The sequence below is a fragment of the Cnephaeus nilssonii genome (genome assembly GCF_951640355.1).
Source record: "Cnephaeus nilssonii genome assembly, chromosome: 2".
Taxonomy (NCBI): Eukaryota; Metazoa; Chordata; class Mammalia; order Chiroptera; family Vespertilionidae; genus Cnephaeus; species Cnephaeus nilssonii.
In genome coordinates, this window is record NC_137073.1 from 42,829,755 (window position 1) to 42,850,867 (window position 21,113).

The window sequence follows — 21,113 nt, forward strand, 5'->3', positions numbered from 1 at the left end:
TGGGATAATGGATAAAAAAGCTGTACAGGATATTAACACCCCAGAGGAAAAAACCAAATGAGTTGAGTGCTTCAGCTCACTACCTGCTAGTTCAGAGTTTAGATAAGCTAATGTGACTAGATTGTGGGAGGAAAAATACAGAAGAGGAAGATGCACAGAAAGGTTCCTAGATGTACAGAAGGAAGGGTTCCTTCAAGTTGATCATATAAGACTGATCTGTGGAATGTGTATAAAGAATCTACCAAGGCCAGGGGGAAAAAATCCCTAGAAAGTAGTGGAACAATACCAAGAACTTACAGTCCCAGGAATAGTTTGTGTTCTCACCAGACACAACAGAAAGATGTCCTTACAGACAAAGCATAAGATAGTGATTCAGTAATGGGGCCAAATGAGCCCTACACTAAGGTTTCCCAACCTTAGCATTGTTGACATTTTGACCTGGATAATTCTTTGTTTTATATACTATAGAATGTTTAGCAGCATTCCTGGCCTATTATCAGCAAAAACAATAACAATGTATTATAGGGTTACACGTAGAAGCAAAATGTATGTAATAACAGAACAAAGGCTGGGAGGAAAAAAATTAAAAGTGTACTGCCCTGCCAGTGTGGCTCATTGGTTGAATGTCAACCTATGAACCAGGAGGACATGGTTCGATTCCTGGTCAGGGCACATGCCCGGGTTTTAGGCTTGATCCTCAGTTAGTGGGTGTGCAGGAGGCAGCCAATCAATGATTCTCTCTCATCATTGATGTTTCTATCTCTCCTTCTCTCTTCCTTTCTCTGAAATCAATTTAAAAAAATGTGTACTGTAGGTTAGACTGTGATAAAGATGTACATTGTAAACCTTATAAGCCAATATTAGACACAACAAAATAAAAAATACCCAATAAAAATAGAAAGAGGTATCCATGAGATCACAATGAAATAAATTTAAAAACTGAATAGTTTTTCCTTAATATAAAAAGCCAGCTAATTATTGTAGAAATAAGAAGAAACTTTTTAAAAAATTACCATTTACAATTACTCTAGCAGTAATCGTTTCAGTAAGAATTATGGCTGAGTGGTAGAACTAGTCAGTGTAAGTTTTAGAATAGTCTATAATCTGAAAGTATCTCCCTAAAAATAATTATTCATTACAAAGAGGAAAATACTAACTTTCCAGTGGGGAAATCTCATAGACATTACCTGAAACAAAATTAACATCACCAGTACTAGGTCACATCAACATCACCTGCCTCTTAATATGCCCTGAGATAAATACAACATCCCTCCTGTGATATTTCTGCCCAAAGTGCCTAACTTGAATTTAATAATGGGGACATCAGAAAAAAACAAATAAAGGGACAATGCTCAATACTTCTGAAAAATGTCAATGTCATAAAATACTAAAATAGACTCAGAAACTATTATCAACTGAATGTAAGGTATGATGTTGGCTTTTCAGATGTAAAAAGACATGGGGACAATTGGAAAGATCTGAGCATTTGATAACTGGATTGTGGTAATACAAGAGAATAGAGAATGACTTTGTTTATAAAGAGAATATAAAGGGTGGAGGGGAGAGAAGGAAACAAGAAAAATGAAATGGGAAAAGAAGAGGATGAGAACAAGAAAGCAGTTGGAGAGGGAGAAAGAGTGGAAGACAGAAAGAGGGGGATAAATAGGAGAGGAGGAGGAAAAGGAGAAAGGGAGGAGAAAGATGAAAGCTACATGTAAAGAAAATGCAGTAAAATGTTAATGCAGTAAATGTTTATGGAATTTGGGTGCAGGACAGGGTGTGGTAAAGAACTCGGCCTTGCCAAAGACAATAATTCAAGAAGGTGAAGGCAATCTATGTCATACCTGATTGGACTGTCTTTGTTTAGGGTAGGAGCTGGCTATACTAAAAAAAGACAAACCATGTGATTTACCATAGGGGCTTGGGTCATGTAGTATCAGTCTCTCTGGAACAATCATGTGGGCAATCAGTCATCCCTAAATATTGAAGGCACAGTAAAAATTCTGGATACAAAACTTTGAGAAAGCTCCTCAGACTGGCAATCTGCATTTAATGTCTCAATGATAATATGTCCTGAGGACAAGAGAAGCTTTGCATTTAGAACCCTCATAGATATTGCTCTATGCATCTCTTCCTATGGCTGTTTATAAGTTGTGCACTTTCCCTGTGATAAATAAACTCTGTGAATGTAATAGGTTTCAGTGAGCTCTGGAAATTTTCCTAGCGAATTACTGAACCTCAGTGTATGGGGAACCTCCCACCCATTCCCCTCCCGCACACCACCTCCGAACCTGCAACTGGTGTCAGAAGTAAGAGTGGTCTTGTGTGGGCTCTTCTCTCTAACTTTGTAGTTGGCCCCTAACTCCTTGCAATTGGGGTAAAGTCTTAAGCAGACTTGGCAGTCTGGAAAATAGTGCTCTCAACTTCGTAGCTTGGCTAAATCTGGGTAGGCATAGAGACATTTTCTTTCGCTTTTTCCTGTAATAAATTTTCATAATTGAAATTAATTTCAATCTAACATAACTAAAATTATATCAAAATAAAATTTGAAAGAAAAAAAACAAATTTTGCATTCAACACAGAAATAATTTTCTTTCCACACAGTATCTTGAATTCCATTGCTGAAGTTATCTAAATTTTTAAGCTCATGAAAAATGTAGAAATGACTCTCCAGAGCTTGTGAATTCCTGATAACCAGAAGGCTTTCCCTGCCATTAACTTTTGAAGAGATTTTATTATTTATATATATATATATGTGCACGTACACACGCACTCACACACACATACATTTTTATTGATTTCAGAGAGGAAGGGAGAGGGGAGAGATAGAAACATCAATGAGAGAGAAACATTGATTGGCTGCTTCCTGCACGCCCCGCCCCCTACTGGATGTGCCTGCATTTTACTGAAACACAGGATGTGCCTTGTCCAGGAATTGAACCATGTCCTATTGGTTCATAGGTTGACGCTCAACCACTGAACAATGCCAGTCGGGCTTGAAAGAATTTTTAAAATCTTATTTTTCTTTTAATAGAAATACTATGATGTACAGAGTAGCCCCCTCCTCAGTGAGTCATCTTATAACCTTTCTGTTCATCTATCGTAGAAATGCTCTTTCAATCATAACTCCTTCAATCTATGATTCCTCAAAAATTTTTCCATAAGAGCACATGGCCACGTAATTAGGTGTCATAAATTTTGAATTTAACAGAAATATTTATATGCAGTGAAATAGAAAACTAATTTTTGGTTGTGTTGCTACATTTAAACAATGTTACCTAAATAATTGAAATATTCAGAAAGCTAAAATTGTCCTGGGAAACTAAAACAGTCAAAAAGTACAAGTTCATTACTAAATAAAACTATAATAAATATTAATATTTTTTGTATAATTTATTACCTGTATACCCTAAATGAATATTACTCTCTCATTTTATTGATATTAGAGAGAGAGAGAAACATGAATTTGTTGTTCCATCTATTCATGTATTCATTGGTTGATTCTTTTATGACCAGGGACTGAAACCACAACCTTGGTTGTACTGGGAAGATGCTCTAACCAACTGAGTTACCAATCCAGGACCAAACATTACTCTCTTAATCTTAGTTTTACTAACAAGAATAACTTTTAGTAGAGGTTATCTACTTTAAATAGCTACAATTTCCTCATAATTTTCAATTATTATTTTTAATATATCTCAACTTTTATTCTCAAGGCAAAGAAACACAGACCTAATCCAGTGAAATATACTTCATGATAAGCACAAATGAGGAAATCTGAGTAATAATCTCAAAATTCTTTTATAAAGGGAACATTCTGGGCATATTTTTAAAAACCAACTTATTTAGTTGATTTGTGGAAGATTTATGTAAACATAACTTGAACATACTTAAAAAAGAGAAATAAAGACAACAACAAACTTATTTCTATACCTCCTCCAAAAAGACTTATCCAAATACGAGTTTAAATAATGGGCTGGCAAAAAAAACAAAAAGAAGGAAAACAATTTTTTAGATTAAAAAGTTCACAAAAAGAGGTACTAATTAATCATCAAACGTAATTTTTTTCCCCTGAAACACAGCAATTTTAGATTGCTGCTCTTTTCGCCGCCTGCTTGCTTCCCATGAAGGATGAAGAGGCAGCTGTGTCTGCTGTTTAGTATTTTCTGGTCCTCTTGGTGCATTCTTAATAAACTGATTTTTGAGTTGATGGTCATTTTGCTGAAAACCTGGGAGGAGAAAGCAAAAATAATGAAAATTAAGTATATACCCAAACAACATGCAAAAGAAATATATTTTATCTTCTCAAATCAGTACTGAAGAAGAAATTGAGTTTTACTGAAATGGAATACCTCATTTTAAACCTAAGTCCAATAGGGAACAGTTTGAAGTTGAAATATACAGTACAGGAGCAGTCAATGCTGGGACACATGCTTCCTAATCCTTGCAAGTAGATGTGTTGTGTATTGCTTGTCTCTTAATATGTGCTGTGATATCTTAACCTTTTGCACTGGCTTGCTTTTTTCTCGATTCCTTTATTCTAATGCTAACCGTGTCGAGTCACACCTGATATCCGAGTGCAAAAGGTTAAGAAATATCACTTGCTTATGAAATCTGTGTGTGAAGCAGATGTAGCCAGAAAGCACACATCTTTACTAAGATATTGAATCTGACAATGTTGGTAGGAGAGATTTATTTTTAAAAGGCTATTTATTGATTTCACTCCCTTCTGTTACTGAACAAAGTTATTACTACAAGGTAAATTACTAAATCTACTTCAATACAAGATAAAGTTTTGTTTTAATCATAAAGCTACCAAAAGATATGAGGTTGCCAACTTATATTCTAGTCCTTATGGCATCTTATATTATGAGGCACTTCGATTACATTACCTTGAACAAACTACTGTTTGGGAGAGATATACTAGCTTGAAAAGACCTGAATCAATGCATGTTTATAGAATCAGAAAGAAACGGGGCGGTGGGAGGGGGGGAGACAAAAAAAAGAAACAGGGAGGCCAAACGTTTAATATAGATGTATTAAGCATCCTATATTAAATTTAATATAGGATACATAATTTCTCCACTTCAATTTAGACATCATTATCAAAAGCCTTTTAAAGATCTCCTTAAAAAGCAAATGGCATAATCTGCATATATAAAAGCCTAAGCGACCATTCGACCATTAACTATGATGCACACTGACCACCAGGGGGCAGACACTCTGACTGGTAGTTTAGCTTGCTGCTGGGGTCCGGCTGATCGGGAGTAGGCGAGACAGGCAGGACACGCCCTGGAGCTCTCCTGCAGTCCCTCCCCAGCCCTGATCATGCACTGGTGGGGTCTCTCGGCCTGGCCTGCGCCCTCTCGCAATCCAAGACCAATCGGGGGATGTCAGAGAGCCGGTTTTGGCCTGATCCCCACAGGCCAGGCCGAGGGACCCCACTGGTGCACAAATCCATGCACCGGGTCTCTAGTGTTTTATAAACAAGTGCATAGAGTTTCTAAAATATCGTGTACACAGATTCATATTTTATACAAATCACCATGTGCTCCAGAAATTTATAATACTCAGAGTGGCTCTAGGGATGAAGAATGAAGTTTAAATGTTAAGTGAAACTATTTCATGATAACTGAGATTTGAATGAGACAGTATTTCTAAACTAATAATATATTTTTTATAATTATGCAAAGTAAGTTTGCACGTGTGAGTAAATTGATAAGTTTTATAAATTAAAAAGTTAAGCAAAAATAAACAAAAAAAATCTCTTTTACACGGGTCTCCTCAGGGAAAACATGGGCGAGGCTTTAGTTTAGTTATCCTATGTTTGTGAAAATAAGGTAAATGGGGCAGATGGCCTCGTGTTTGCCAAACTTGGTCTTCTTTTCCTTCTAGGTGCACAACCATAATGTATTTCCCATCACACAACAGTTAAATGAGGCCATGTAACTTGAGTTATAGCCAATGGAAGCTTCTATTCTCTCTCCTTTATTTTTTGTAGTATTTTGCCAAAGAGCAATCAGTATACTAATCTTTTATAGTTTCCAACCATTTACCACCCAAACTCCAAAAACATGAAGCCTGCTTCCCAAGTTTTCACTGCCAACTGTTTTAACTATCTTTAGCACACAAATGCTCACTTTTCAGTCTCAGATATATATTTATTTTCTTACCATCTATCAATGAACTGCTAAGCTAGTTTCAAATTTTTATGTTTTATTAAAAATATTTTTATTGATATTTTAGAGAGAGGAAGGGAGAGGAAGAGAGAGAAAAAGAAACATTAATGTGAGAGTGCAACATCAATCGGCTGCCTTCTGCATACCCCCTACTGGGGACAGAGCCTGAAACCTGGGCATTTGCCTTGACTGGGAATCAAACCAGTGAACCCTTGGTACACTGGATGACATTCAACCAATTGAGCCACAGTGGCCAGGGCCAGTTTGTTTTTTTAATGTACAGGTCACTAAACTCGGAGCAGTCACATCCATGAGCTCTATGGAAAGCACCACAAGCATCACTCAATAATCCTGGGCTTTGAGTTGGATGGGCCTTTGGGTTGGCTTTGTTGGGAAGGAGGTCAGTGTGCTCTATGTGTGGGAGAAAAAAAAAAAAATGGGCATCTGGTGATCATAAGGATGGTGATTATGTGATTATCTGTTCAAGAAATTCCACTTTATTTTTTCTCCTAGCCACAGAGTCAGTTTGCATTTCTTAACTCCCTTGTGGCTAGATATGGGGTCATGTAATTGAATTTTGGCTAATGAAATGAGAACAGAACTGATTTCTGCCACTTCAGGCCTGGCCCATAATAACCTTCTGCAAAATTTTCCATGTACTTTACTCCCTTCTGTTGGCAAAATGGAGAATATCTGGAAACTGCAAGAGGAAGAATCCAAATGAAACTTTATCATTGAATGACTATGTGAAACATAGCCTCTCTGCTGATTCATGCTGGACTGTGATGTGAGTGAGAAACAAATTTTTATTGTTTTTAAATCAGTGAGAGTTTGGAATATGCACAGAAGTTAGCCGACCCAAATATATTAAACTTGATTTGTTATAAATTAATTTAAAAACATTTTGAGCTGGCCAGAGTGGCTCAGCTGGTTGAGTGTCATGCTGTACACTAAAAGTTTGCTGGTTTGATTCCTGGTCAGAGCCCATACCTGGGTTGTGGGTTAGGTCCCCAGTTGGGACATATACAGAAGGCAACAGATCAAAGTTTCTCTCTCTCTCCCTCCCTCCTTCCCCTTCTCTTTCTAAGCATGTCCTCAGGTGAGGACTAAAAAAGAAAAAAACACAACAAAAACTTTGATTTTACTCTCAACCCAGAAAGTAACATACCTGTTACTGAATGTTTAACAGCACAGTGTTGACTAAGATATAGCTCATATAATAATTTACTTAAAGAATGCATTAATTTAGTTCAAGATAAATTAAATACACCCAATATTTCCTAATAAGTTTTGTCTATATCTTTCCCAATGGCAGGACATAGGGAAATAAAACAACTTAAATCTTACCTAATAACAGACAAACATGTAAATTGACTGTACCTCTGCTATGCCCACAGCCAATCAGAGTGAGTATGCAAATTAGGCCAAAGATGGTGGCCGCCCAGCTGCTCCAGGTGCAGAGTGGCCAGGCAGGGCAGGACGCCTGCTATGAGAGGGAGGGCGGGGGTGGGGGGAGTGAAGGGATCTACAGGAGCGGCACTCGGGCCGCAGCAAAGACGAGACTGCAGACTCCGGAGTCTGCAGCGAAGACGAAGATGGCAGACTCCGGCCCGAGTCTGCAGCAAAAACTAAGAAGGCAGACTCTGGCCGGAGCGAAGGCCTGGGTCCCGGGTGCCGGAGGAAAACCGGTGCTGGAAGCCAAGGGAAGGAAGGCCTATTGCACAAATCTCTTCGTGCAACGGGCATCTAGTTAATTGTAAGATGGTAATTATAATATGCTCTATTTCCATTTCTGTGGGTACATAATTCATTCAGGCTATTGAGTAATGAGAATTTTTCATCCTTCCACTTTGACAAAGCATTGCTTTATTGCATACGAAGGTCAACCAGTCATTAATAACATACCTTGGGTGCTGCTTTTTGGAGCCTGTTCTCTGTAATTTCTAAAAGAAGAAAAACGTCATTAGGATTTTTAAAAGATAAGTAAATCTTCTGACTTAACAGAGAAAGATAAATTGATTTCACTTACATGTAAATCTAAAGAACAAAATAAAAGAACAAACACAGATGCAGAGAACAGAGTAATGATTGCTTGTTCAATCATCAGAGGGGATAGGTTTGGGGGACTGAATGAAAAAAAATGAAGGGATTAAAAAGTATAGATTGGTGGTTATAAAGCAGTCACAGATATATAAAGTACAGTAGAGGGAATACTATGTATGGTGTCAAGTGGGTACTAGAAATATTGGGAGCAACACTCTGTAGTGGTTAGACACATGACTGTCTAACCACTATGCTGTACACCTGAAATGAATAATGTTGAATGTAAACTGTAATTGAAAAATAAAATTTAAAGAGAAAAAAAATCTTTTAACTTAATATCCTATGGTTACCTTGTGTCTATTTTTGAGGTCTCTCTAGACAAAGAATTCAAAAAATCTTTTCACAGGGGGAATGAGTCACATATAACAAAAATTGCATTTAGTAGGAAAGAAAAGGGATAGTGATATGTTATTTTCAAGTGAGAAAAAAATGACTTTCGAGGCAGGTTTAAGAGATATGTTAATTATTTTCAAGGCTCCAAAGATGGTTGTGTGTCTTTTCTACACTCATTAGATATATACTAGAGGCCCGGTGCATGAAATTCATGAATTCATGCATAGGGGGGGTGTCCCTCAGCCCAGCCTGAACCCTCTCCAATCTGGGACCCGTTGAGGGATGTCCAATTGCCCGTTTAGGCCTGATCCCGGACAGTTGGACATACCTCTCACAATCCAGGACTGCTGGCTCCTAACCACTCGCCTGCCTCTGCCTGATTGCCCCTAACCTCTTCTGCCTGCCAGCCTGATCGATACCTAACTGTTTCCTGGCCAGCCCAATTGCCCCTAACTGTCCTCCCCTGCTGGCCTGGTCACCCCTAACTGCCCTCCCCTGCAGGCCTGTCCCCCCCACAACTGCCCTCCCCTGCAGGCCTGGTCGCCCTCTACTGCCCTCCCCTGATGGCCTGGTCACCCACAACTGCCCTCCCCTGCAGGCCTGGGTCCCCCCCAACTGCCCTCCCTTGCTGACCTGGTCTCCCCCAACTGCCCTCCTCTGCCGGCCTGGTCACCCCTAACTGCCCACACTGCCCTCCCCTGCAGGCCATCTTGTGGCGGCCATCTTGTGTCCACATGGGGGCAGCCATCTTGTGTCTTGGAGTGATGGTCAATTTGCATATTACTCTTTTATTATATAGGGGATACACACACACACACACACACACACACACACACACACACATACATATATGTATTTTATTTATTTCAGAGAGGAAGAAAGATAGATAGAAACATCAATGATGAGAGAGAATCATTGATTGGCTGGCTCCTGCACACCCCCTACTTGGGGGGTGGATCGAGCCCACAACCTGGGCATGTGTCCTTTGGCCAGAATCAAACCTGGAACCCTTTAGTTCCCAGGCTGACACTCTATCCACTGAGCCAAACCGGCTAGGGCTTCCATACTCTTAAACTTCTATCAACATCACAGTTTTCTATTGTATTAAAATGATCCCTGACCTCTAAATATATAGAAAAACAGTTCACTGAAGAAAGCAGCTAAAACTGAAGAAATTAGCTTACCATGTGTAAAGATACCAATACTTGATTAAAATTACAAAGGAAAATAAACTTATTGATTTAAAACAGAACAGCTGTGCAAAGTGGTATTTAATAGCAGAGATAGAGACAACAGCATCACCAAACATTAAAAAAAAAAAGCATTCTGGAGAAACTCCAGTGTTAGGGCAAACAGCTGTACTGAAATAGAAATACATAATAAAATGATAGATGCTTACAATAATGGCCAAAAGTTATTCATCAAAAGCTAACTCAAAGTTTCAAAACTTTGGTAATTGAAGGGATAAACTTAAATTAGCTAGAAAAATTATTTGGCTATAACATCTCATTTTCTTATGAAGCTGGATAAATGTGTCATTGACATTTGTGTTTTTGTATATATTATCCTAATATAAAGTGGGAGAGATCCAAGTCACAGGATGTATTTTGTATAAACTAGAATTATGGAGGGGAGGTAGTCTCTTCTTTCACTATTAGAACGTGTAAATATTTAATATTTTTAAAAATTAAAAACTAATAGTTATTTCAGAATACCAAAATATAATTACCTTCTAGAGCTTTTAGATCCAGATAAAGAATGGAAAAACACTGATTCAAACTTCCTTGCTTCTGTACTTGGCTTGTTTTTGTCATTTCTTATACTCTCACGGGTTTCAAGTATATCTTCTTCAGGGAACACTTTTTTGGGAGATTTTTGTTCCAAAACTGAAGAAGGACAACTACTTTCCTTCTTTCGTGTCCGTCTGACTTTCCCAATGAAGAAGTCATCTCCACTATCACTATCCTCAGACATGGAAGACTGTTTGTAAAACCTTTCTTCTGTGCTATCATCAAAATACTCCTTCTCTTCTTCATGTGATTCTTCTCCATCACTGTTATCACCAAGTGAACTATCAAAGGCTTTCTTTTCTTGCTTTTGACTTAATGTTTTCATTTTGGGGTCAGCAGGCGTCTTCTGCGGTCCAGAGGAAACTACAGGATCCTTTTCAGAAGGCTGTGATGGAGAATTTGGAATATCCACTGTTTTGAGTCCATGTTCCATCTTGGCTATTTTTTCTTTTGAACTATTAATTGGTTTCTTTGCTAATATTTTGGCTTCCTTGTCTTTTTGCTCACTAATAGCAACTTCATGCTGCAACTTAATAGCATCATCATTTGAACATGAAGTGTCCTTGGAATGATTTTCTTCTGAAGCATTCGTTGATGACTTAACTTCAGCATCATTTTGTCTTGCATCTTTGAAGGCTTTGACGGCAGCTGCAAGAAAAATAGCATACAACTTGTTTTAATACTGAAACAAACAACATAAAATATCAATGTTCAGTACAATATTCCTTATATTATTTAGGAACCCTTGGGCTAATTTAAACATTATATGAAATGCAATCAAGTACCACATAATGACATTTTCATCAACAATGGATGGCATATATGACAGTGGTTACATGAGATTATAATGGAGTCTAGGTGTGCAGGAGGCCATACCATCTAATTGTGTAAGTACCCTGAATAGTGTTTGCATAATTATGAAATCGCCTAATGATGCAAATGTTATTCCTGTTGTTAAGTGATGCATGAGTGTATATATAACAAACAGGTCTGAGTTTACAAAGAAAGCTACTGACTTTTTAGAAACCAAACTTCGAGTAAGAAAGCTCAGGAGTATCCATTTAAAATATAAAATGAGAAAAACCCACCATTTTATGCCTTAGAGTGTTGAAGAACAGTAAAAACTTTACTGAATGCAAATAAATAAAACAAAATAACTTTAATTTCTATAGGAATAATGTATAGATATAATTATAGAGCATTATGAATTGGTTTTCAGACATAAAAATATCTTCAAATCTGTGACAAAAGCATTTAATTCTTTCAATACATTTTAGAATACACATACTAAATGGAAATCATACGGCTAAGTAGTAGACATATCAAAAATAATATGAATTACATCAATAATTAGAAAATCAATTGTATTCAATATAATCATGAATATGTATTACATATATTCAAATATTAGAATTTAGAAAAAAATATGAATTAACTTGGGCTACAGACTCATATATCCAACCACCTACTTGACAGATAATTCTTCAGATATCAGATACCTTCCATATTTTCAAGCCTCTACCCATACATATGGAAATATTTGAAAGAGATATTTGTAAAGGCAAAAGAACCAAAAACACAAATAAATCAACAGCCATTTTTTAAAATAATATGCACAAGTGCATTAATAAGTACATGGCTTTAATTCATACCTTTCAGCACATCTATTTTTTTCTTCAGAAGAGGGTGCATTGCTAATCTGGCAATTGCTCTTTCAGTCGCAGTAGATTCAGGCTGCAAATTGAAACAATAAAATTCACGCTGATAAAAATACTACTGTCCTTGGACAATTATAATTATTGTGTAATCAATGAATAAATATTGTTTGGGTACTTAATGTCTTTCTAAAATTGTGGTAGGCATCATATGTGATTTTTAAAAAGTCTAAAAAACTATATCACCCTAGTTGGTTTGGCTCAGTGGGTAGAGCGTCGGCCTGTGGACCAAACTTTGGTCCACACTCAAGGGGCCAAAGAGCCACATGTGACTCTCGAGCCGCAGTTTTCGGACCATGGATTTAAGAGATCACAATGGATTAGGGTGGGCCCTAAATCTAATATGACTAGTATCTCTTAAGGACATTTGGTTACAGAGGCACAGAGAGACAGAAAATGAAGAAAGAAGGCTGAGGTAGAGATTAGAGTTAAACTGCCACAAGCCGAGGAAGGCCTAGGGACACTAGAGGTTGGAATCAGCAAGGAAGGGTTCTTTCCTAGGACCTTTTAAGGATAGCCTTACTGACACCTTGACTTCATATTTTAACTTCCTGAATCATGAGAGAATAAATTTCTGTTGTTTTAAACCATCTATTTTGTGGCATTTTGTTATAGCAGCCTTAGAGAAACTAATATACTTTGACTGTGACTCTTACACATCTCTGTTCAACCTTCTCTAAGAAATGTAGTCCATTGGGAGAACATTCATTACACACAGTATTAAATCAGTCTTCTGCTTCTTCAATACATTTCTAGGTTTCCTGATGCAACAGTGGACTTCTTACCCATTTTACCTACCTTACAGAGATATGAGAGAACCTGGGAAGAAAGCCTATTGCTGGTATCCTGAGTCACTCAGTGACAAGCTGGACTGCTGAAGTTTATGGGTCAAACATGCTTGCTTGAACTTTACAGAAAGCATATTAAAGGCTGTAGCACAGAACCCCCAATGAAAGACATAATTTTTCTGGTTGAAAAGGCTCAACACAATATATGAAAACAGTCACATCAGAATATTGACTTTACAAGCTTTCAGAGGAAAAAGCAAACAAACAAAGCAAATCACACACACACGAATAATAATTATATCACACACACTCACATACACAAATTTAGGAATCAGGATCAGAGGTCGAAAGACAATAAAGCAATGCTTCTAAATTTTTGCAGGAAAATAATTTTCAAACAAGGTAAGAATAAAAATATGTTGAGACATGCAAGGTTTAAAAAAGTCCACATCCCTTGAATCATTCTCACAAGAAGTAGCCAATGCCTGACCACTGACATGAAGGACACAGCAAATGAGGAAGGCATGGGATGTAAGAAAGAGATCCAGGCAAAAGAAATGCCCAGTATGGTGACCGATTTAGAATTAGAACACCTGGTGTATTAAATATTTTTAGAGGAGATTTCAGTAACTGTTGAGGGGTTTGGTGCTATGCTAGAGAGAAGATAGAAAACTAACAAAACAAACATAACAATGATGAACTATAGGAAATAGAAATATTATGAAAAGGGAAAAGTAATCACTCACTACATGACATAGTTAAAATAACATAACCACAAAATGCTCATTTAACCTAAATTTATGTATAATCCTACTAGGTGTACCGGTTAATAATAGAGGATTTTGTAATGAAAGAAAACACGGCAATTTCAAGAGAAACATCAAAAGTGCTTTATTCAAAGTAATGTCCATTGCTAGCTACACATTTCCCTATCTTTCAGGTAATTTGTGGATACCGTCCCAATAGAACTTTTCTTGTTTTGAGGCAAACCATTCAGAGACCCAATTTTCCACTTCTTCGTATGTTTTGAAGTGCTGCTCAGAAAGTGCGTGTGCCATCGATCAGAACAAGTGGTAATCTGAAGGAGCAAGGTCTGGTGAATACAGCAGGTAGGTTAATACTTCCCAGGCAAGATCTTTTAATGTGTCTTTAACTGGTTTTGAAGTGTGTGATTGTGCGTCATCATGAAGCAAAATTACTTTGCCATGTCTTCTGGAACATTCTGGTCATTTCACGATCAAAGCATGGTTCAAATTGATTATTTGTTGTCAGTAGTGATCAGTATTAACAGTTTCACCTGGTTTTAGAAGCTCGTAATACACCACACCTTCCTGATCCCACCAAACACAGAGCATTGTCTTCTTTCCGAAGTGATTTGGCCTTGCAGTTGAGGTTGATGGTTGACCTGGATCAACCCATGATTTTGTGCATTTGGGATTCTCAAAATAAATCCACTTTTCATTGCCAGTCACAATTCGATGCAAAAAAGACTTTCTTTTGTGCCATTGAAGCAACATTTTACTGATGACTTTTCGGTTTTTCATTGATCTTTCGTTCAGTTGATGTGGCACCCATTTTCCTTCCTTTAAAATCTTTCCCATTGCTTGTAAACGATTGGAAATTGTTTGCTGAGCAAGGTTTAATCTTTCTGCAAGTTGTTTTTGAATTTGACATGCATCTTCATCCAATAATGCTTGTAATTGTTGGTCTTCAAACTTTTTCGGTTGACCGGGACGTTCTTTGTCTTTCACATCGAAATCATCACTTTTAAAGCATTTAAACCAGCGTTCACAAGTATCTTGAGATGGAGCATGTTCACCATAAGCTTCCCGAAGTAATCAGCACTTTTCTTCAAAATAAAGTAATGAATTCAAACTTCCCGCAAATGCTCTTTTTTTGGGCATGAAATTCAACATTTTTAAGTGTAAATATATCTATGATGTTAACACCTTCAGCAAATTTGACATAGGAAGTTTTGAAGCTTGTTGTCAATACAACAAAATAGCATACATATCAAATAGCATATATATCAACATATGTGTAACTCCATCTATTAAAAAAGTTCGCATTAACTGGTACACCTAGTATATAATAAAAGGCTAATATGCAAATCGACCAAACTGCGGAACGACTGGTCACTATAACACGCACTGACCACCAGGGGGCAGATGCTCAATGCAGGAGCTGCCCCCAGTGATCAGTGCACTCCCACAGTGGGGGTGCCATTCAGCTGGCTCACAGCTGGAGAGCGCAGTGGCAGTGGTGGGAGGTAAGGAGTGAGGGGTCCTGGACTGCGAGAGCGATGTCTGACGGCCGGCTTAGACATCCCCTGAAGGGTCCCTGTCTGTGAGAGGGCGCAGGCTGGGCTGAGGGGACCTCCACCCCACCCGCCCCCCCCCACTCCAGTGCCTCTAGTCTACATATATTAGAAGAATGGAAAGGTACAGATATGACATGGAGGAGGAATGAGATAGAAATCCTTACAGTTCACAGCAAGAAGTCAACAGCTTATGCTTAAAAGTAATCAACTTAAGTTGAAAGTGGGGGGAAACTAATAAAGACCTGTCATTTCCACAAAAAATCTTATAGAAGTATTTGACTCTTATATCCAGTGGTAGGCAAGCTGGCCAGTTCTCACCTGTTGCCTATCTTTTAAAATAACGTTTTATGGGAATGCAGCCCCATAAATTCATTATACAACCAACCATATGCACTCCAGGGCCCTGCCTTTCTTTCAGGTTCCACGGGAAAAGAAGACACTGCAGCAACAACTATTTATCTGTAACTGCTTTCTTCAGTATATTTCCTGTCGCAACAAAAAATTTGTTTCAAAGATAATGTCCAACATATGAACATCTGTATTTGTAAAATAGGCAAATTAGAAAGTGACTATTCTCATCACATGGGTTAATTTCACATGTTTTTAGATAAAAAATTCTGGGAATCCTAATAGATTTTTACTAAATGTATTCACGTAGAATTGCTCAAAACATCTACTACTGGCTTTGACAAGTTGCTAAAAGCTTTGATAAATTGGGTATTTTTCTTTCCAGAGTTAGCTACAACTTTCCATCTTAGTTATAAAAAGTTTTAGAAGAGCAGTGGTAATACCTGCATGTCTGGTGTTGACTCTAGGTAAATACTGTTCTGTTAAGAATCATTTTATCACCGAGTTCATTTACCAATGTTATTTCTCTGCCCTGGAAAATATCTTACAGTGACTTAATGATTCAAATTCTGTAAATTCTATGTTTTTTAAAGGCTCTAGAACAGCGCTCACCAACTGGTGGTCTGTGAGGTCCGAAAGGTTGGCGACCGCTGCTCTAGAATAAGTTTTAAATTTTACAATTATGTATTAATTTAATAAATGAAGATGTTATTCTTATTTATGTCTGATAGATAATCTTGAAATCAAGTCAAGACAGTATAATTGTTAAATAAAATCTTTGGTCTGTGTTCCCTTTACAAATTCTTATTAAAGTTTATATTTAAACAAGTAAATAAATGGTTTTTAATTGCTTTTTGAAGAATAAAGTTAAAGAAAGGTTTAAAGTATTAATTTCACATTTTTTTACTTAGGAGAAATAAGTTTATTTAAATGATTGCTGAAATTACAAAATTGGTATTTTTAACTAACTTTCTTTAAATAAACAATTTGAGAACTACATGTATCAAAGTCAGGTTTCTGAATTCAGTCTGGTATGAGAAGTTGTTGAGAAACAAGTTTTCTTCCAAATTATTTGAGATAACTTTCTCTCATTTTGTGACCCAACTTCAAGCCCCTTTCAACCCTTTTGGGAAAGAGATCAAATATAAACATTTAAGAAAAGAGGCTTATGAAGCAAGTGGGCTCAGGCTCACACCTTTGGTCGTGCTTTGGGACTCTGCTGCAATTTGTTTAAAGCACTCGGCTAAAGTGTAGGAGCTCACAAGAATAAGCAGGCAGCCCCTGCCATGAGACTTCCTTTCTCTCTCTTTAATTTCTCTCCGGTCCATCCTCCTTCCTCACTTACATCCTCCCTCTTTATATTTACTCATATTTATATTTTCATGTATATAAACATGACTTATTATATGAAGGTATGGTCTTGAAGACAAACACCATCTTTTGAGGTTTATGATGTTGCACTAATATAAAAGATTAAGACAAATGCACAAATAACAATTCCAAGGCAGAATGTGATAAACTTCATAGGAGAGACAGAAAATGCTATGGAAGTTTACAGAAAATTTTCAAATAGAGTCATACATCTTAAATTTAAATAAATTTATTTTTCAGCTAAAAGGCTAAGTAGTCTGTGAGCAAATAGTTTTTACACCTGCATGAAAGTCCTCACAATATTGTGAGGTATGAAAGAAACCACAGGTTTCCTTATTTAAAGTTGACACAATGTTTGCCATGGAAAATTCTCAGGAAACTGTGGTTTAACGCACCTCCAGTTTCTTCCATTTCAAATAAGTTAAATAAAAAAGGGAAAACACCTAATTTTTTAATGGAAAATTTTTATTTTGGCATATGGGTATTTATTGTGAGCACAAAGCATTTGGTGTTCAATTTTGAAAACCATTTTGAGAATGTACATATGAATATAAACAACAATCTAAAAATGCAAAAGCTGTCTTTCTCTCTCTTTTTAATATATTTTTATTGATTTCAGAGAGGAAGGAAGAGGGAGAGATAGAAACATCCATGATGAGAGAGAATCATGGATTGGCTGCCTCCTGCAAGTCCTCCACTGGGGGTCAAGCCCACAACCTGGGCATGTGCCCCTGACTGGAATCAAACCTGGGACCTTTCCGTTTGCAGGCTGACGCTCTATCCACTGAGCCAAACCGGCCAGGGCTGCTAAAGCTCTCTTACATGCAATGTTCATTCCTTTGAAAATATGCCTAAAACAAAGTGATTTTAAATTAACTGGTAGAGATAGACTGCTAGTAGCAGTACTTTTAATTGGATTTAATTTCAATTTTGTGTTTTACCTAAAGATATAAATCAACACTTTAATATTTGTACTTACTAAAAAGAAACAGTTTATTCAGATGGATTCAAAGAACTATGGCAAACTAAGGTTTAGAGTTCACATTTAAGGGCACAGGAGACCTTTCTGCATTTGTTGAATTCATAATCCCTATGATACCATGATTCAAAAATACAGTCTTACACATATGGAAACTTATTCCATCCTTTTGTTTTAATTTTCATTCTGTAGGCCAAAAACCGAGAAACCTGGGTTTAGACCTTGGACCTGCCATTTCCTACTATCTGACTGTAGGAATATTTTTTACCTTTCTGGGCCCATGGTCTCATCTGTTAAATGGGATTATCATCTTCCCTGAGAAAGCTAGCATATATAAAGCACCTAATGAGCCAGGCAACTGGTATTCATGTTAACAAGTATTACTTTGCTGCCTCTTATCCTGTAGTTGTTTACTATAACTGTCTTTTATTTCTACTGGATTACATCATCCTTTAGAAAAGCTGTTGTATATATACACAATAGAATACTATATGGCTGTAAAAAAGAAAAACCTCTTACCCTTTGCAACGGCATGGACAGACCTGGAGCTTATTTTGCTAAGTGAAATGAGCCAGTCAGAAAAAGACAAATACCATATGATCTCCCTTACATGTGGCATCTAAGGAACAAAATAAACTGGCAAACAAAATAGATCCAGAGGTATGGATACACAGAACAGACTGACAGATCTTTGAGGGGAGGGGGCGGTGGAATGGATAAAATAAGGTGAAGAGATTAGTTACAGAATGCAAATGCAGAGCCCATGGACACAGACAACAGTGTGATGAAGGCCAGGGGGTGGGGAGGGCTGAGTAGACGTGGGCAAAGCAGAGCAAGGAGGGGCAGAATGGAGGACATCTGCAATCCTATCTAATAATGGACAAATATGCAAATTGACCATACCTCCGACACACCCACAAGCCACGCCCACAAGCCAATCAGAGCGAGCATGCAAATTAACCCAAACCAAGATGGCTACAGCCACAGAGAGCAAGGTTTCCTAGGTAACAGAGGAAGCCAAGCTTTCCGCCTGCCCTTGCCAGGCGTAAGCCTCCACTCAAGCTACAAAGTTTCAATTATAGAAGGTAAACAAATTCAAACAAATGGCGGCAGAATGGAGCTTGAGAGAGCAGGCCGGGGTTGCCGCCGGCAACAGGGGAAGCAAAGCTTTCTGCACACCCTGGCCGGGCCCAGGCCTCCGCTTAAGGCTACAAAGTTTCAATTATAACCCCACAGAAATGGCTGCCAGTCACGGAGGGAGCCCCAGGCTTGGCTCCGCTCCAGGCTACAAAGTTTCAATTGTAGAAGGAAAATAAGTTCCAGCTACCAGGGCCTCCGCTTGGGTTGCCAGGAGGCGTGGCTGGCCTGCATACCACCACAGGCCCCTCACTCAGGCTGCCCCACACCCCAAGGAAACCCGCACCTATTCCGGGACACCCTTCAGGGCAAAACAGCTGGCCCCCACCCCTGTACCAGGCCTCTATCCTATCTAATAAAAGAGTACTATGCAGATTGATCATCACTGCAACACACAATATAGCTGCCCCCAAGTGGTCAAAGATCCTGCCCCCATGTGGACACAAGATGGCCACCACAAGATGGCCAGCAGGAGAGGGCAGTTGGGAGGCACCCGGCCTGCAAGGGAGGGCAGTTGAGAAGGACCAGGCCTGCAAGGGAGGGCAGTTGGAAGTGATCAACCCTGCAGGAGAGGGCAGTTAGGGGTAACCAGGCCGGCAGAGGAGGGAAGTTGGGGGCAAACAGGCTGGCAGCAGAGTGGTTAGGGGGTGATCAGGCTGGCAGGCAGAAGCGGTTAGGGGCAATCAGGAAGGCAGGCAGGCAAGCAGTTGGGAGCCAGCAGTCCTGGATTGTGAGAGAGATGTCCGACTGCCCGTTTAGGGGATCGGGATCGGGCCTAAACGGGCAGTCGGACATCCCTCAAGGGGTCCCAGATTGGAGAGGGTACAGGCTGGGCTGAGGGACAACCCCCCTCCGTGCATGAATTTCGTGCACTGGGCCTCTAGTAGTGTCAATAAAAAAATATATTGTCTCTATTCCCTTCATATCTTCCACAGTGCGAATTGCTATGCATGCAACAGATGTTTTGAATTGAGATGCTCCTGAAATTCTGGCAACAGCTGTCTGGAAATGTCAGCGTTCCAGTCCCTAAACTCTCTAGCTTTAAACTCTCATCACATACATATTAACTGGCTACTTAACCTTTGTACCCTGTTCCCTTGAAAAATAAAGACATTACTATTATTACCCCCCCCCCCACACACACACACACGAATACTTTCTCTATAAGATCACTGTTTTACGGTGTTTTAAGATCAATTAAGATAAGAATGCAAAAGGAGAAATTGTGCAAGCTGTAAGATATTCCACAAATTAGTTTGTTCTGGTCTATTCTGATGGTGACATAACCTCAAATGTACAGAGCTCTATGTAACAGACTTATTTTCTATTTGGTCATCTTCCACTGAGCTCCCTTCCTATGGCAAATCTACATATATAAAAGCCTAAGCGGCCGACCTGACGTACACTGACAACCAGGGGGCAGATGCTCAACGCAGGAGCAGAAACAATAGGCAGGGAAACATGGAACAGATGGATGAATCTCAGAGGGAAGCGGGGAGAGGGGATGGTGGAAAGAGATTAACCAAAGATCTTATATGCATACTAGAGGCCCGGTGCACAAAATTCGTGCACGTGGGGGTGTGTCCCTCAGCCCAGCCTGCACCCTCTCCAATCTGGGACCACTCAAGGGATGTCCGACTGCCCATTTAGGCCCAATCCTACCTGGCAGTCGGACATCCCTCTCACAATCCAGTACTGCTGGCTCCCAACTGCTTGCCTGCTTGCCCCTAACCGCTTCTGCCTACCAGCCTGATCACCCCCTAACCACTCCCCTGACAGCCTGATTGATGCGTAACTGCTCCACTGCCAGCTTGATTGCCCCTAACTGCTCTCCCCTGCAGGCCTGTTCACCCCTAACTGCCCTCTCCTGAAGGCCTGGTCACCCCTTAACTGCCCTCCCCTGCAGGCTTGATCGCCCCCAACTGCCCTCCCTTGTAGGCCTGGTCCCTCCCATCTGCCCTCCCCTGCTGGCCATCTTGTGTCCACATGGGGGCAGCCATCTTGTGTGTTGGAGTGATGGTCAATTTGCATATTACTCTTTTATTAGATA

At 39.0% G+C, this 21,113-nt stretch overlaps 1 protein-coding gene across 4 annotated transcripts in view; it reads right to left on the bottom strand.

Moving 5' to 3' along the window:
* Window positions 1-2,285: 2,285 nt before the first annotated feature.
* The window catches only part of SRFBP1 (serum response factor binding protein 1), a 62,352-nt gene continuing 43,524 nt past the window's right edge, over window positions 2,286-21,113 (bottom strand). For 3 of the 4 annotated variants that reach the window (XM_079779917.1, XM_079779916.1, XM_079779918.1), the window contains 4 exons: window positions 12,058-12,139; window positions 10,345-11,053; window positions 8,085-8,122; window positions 2,286-4,229 (listed from right to left, as the gene is read on the bottom strand). In XM_079779917.1, coding sequence (XP_079636043.1) covers window positions 4,045-4,229; window positions 8,085-8,122; window positions 10,345-11,053; window positions 12,058-12,139 — 1,014 coding nt within the window. In that variant the 3' untranslated portion in view covers window positions 2,286-4,044. The remainder of the gene's footprint in view (window positions 4,230-8,084; window positions 8,123-10,344; window positions 11,054-12,057; window positions 12,140-21,113) is intronic. The other variant, XM_079779919.1, reaches the window with a different exon arrangement.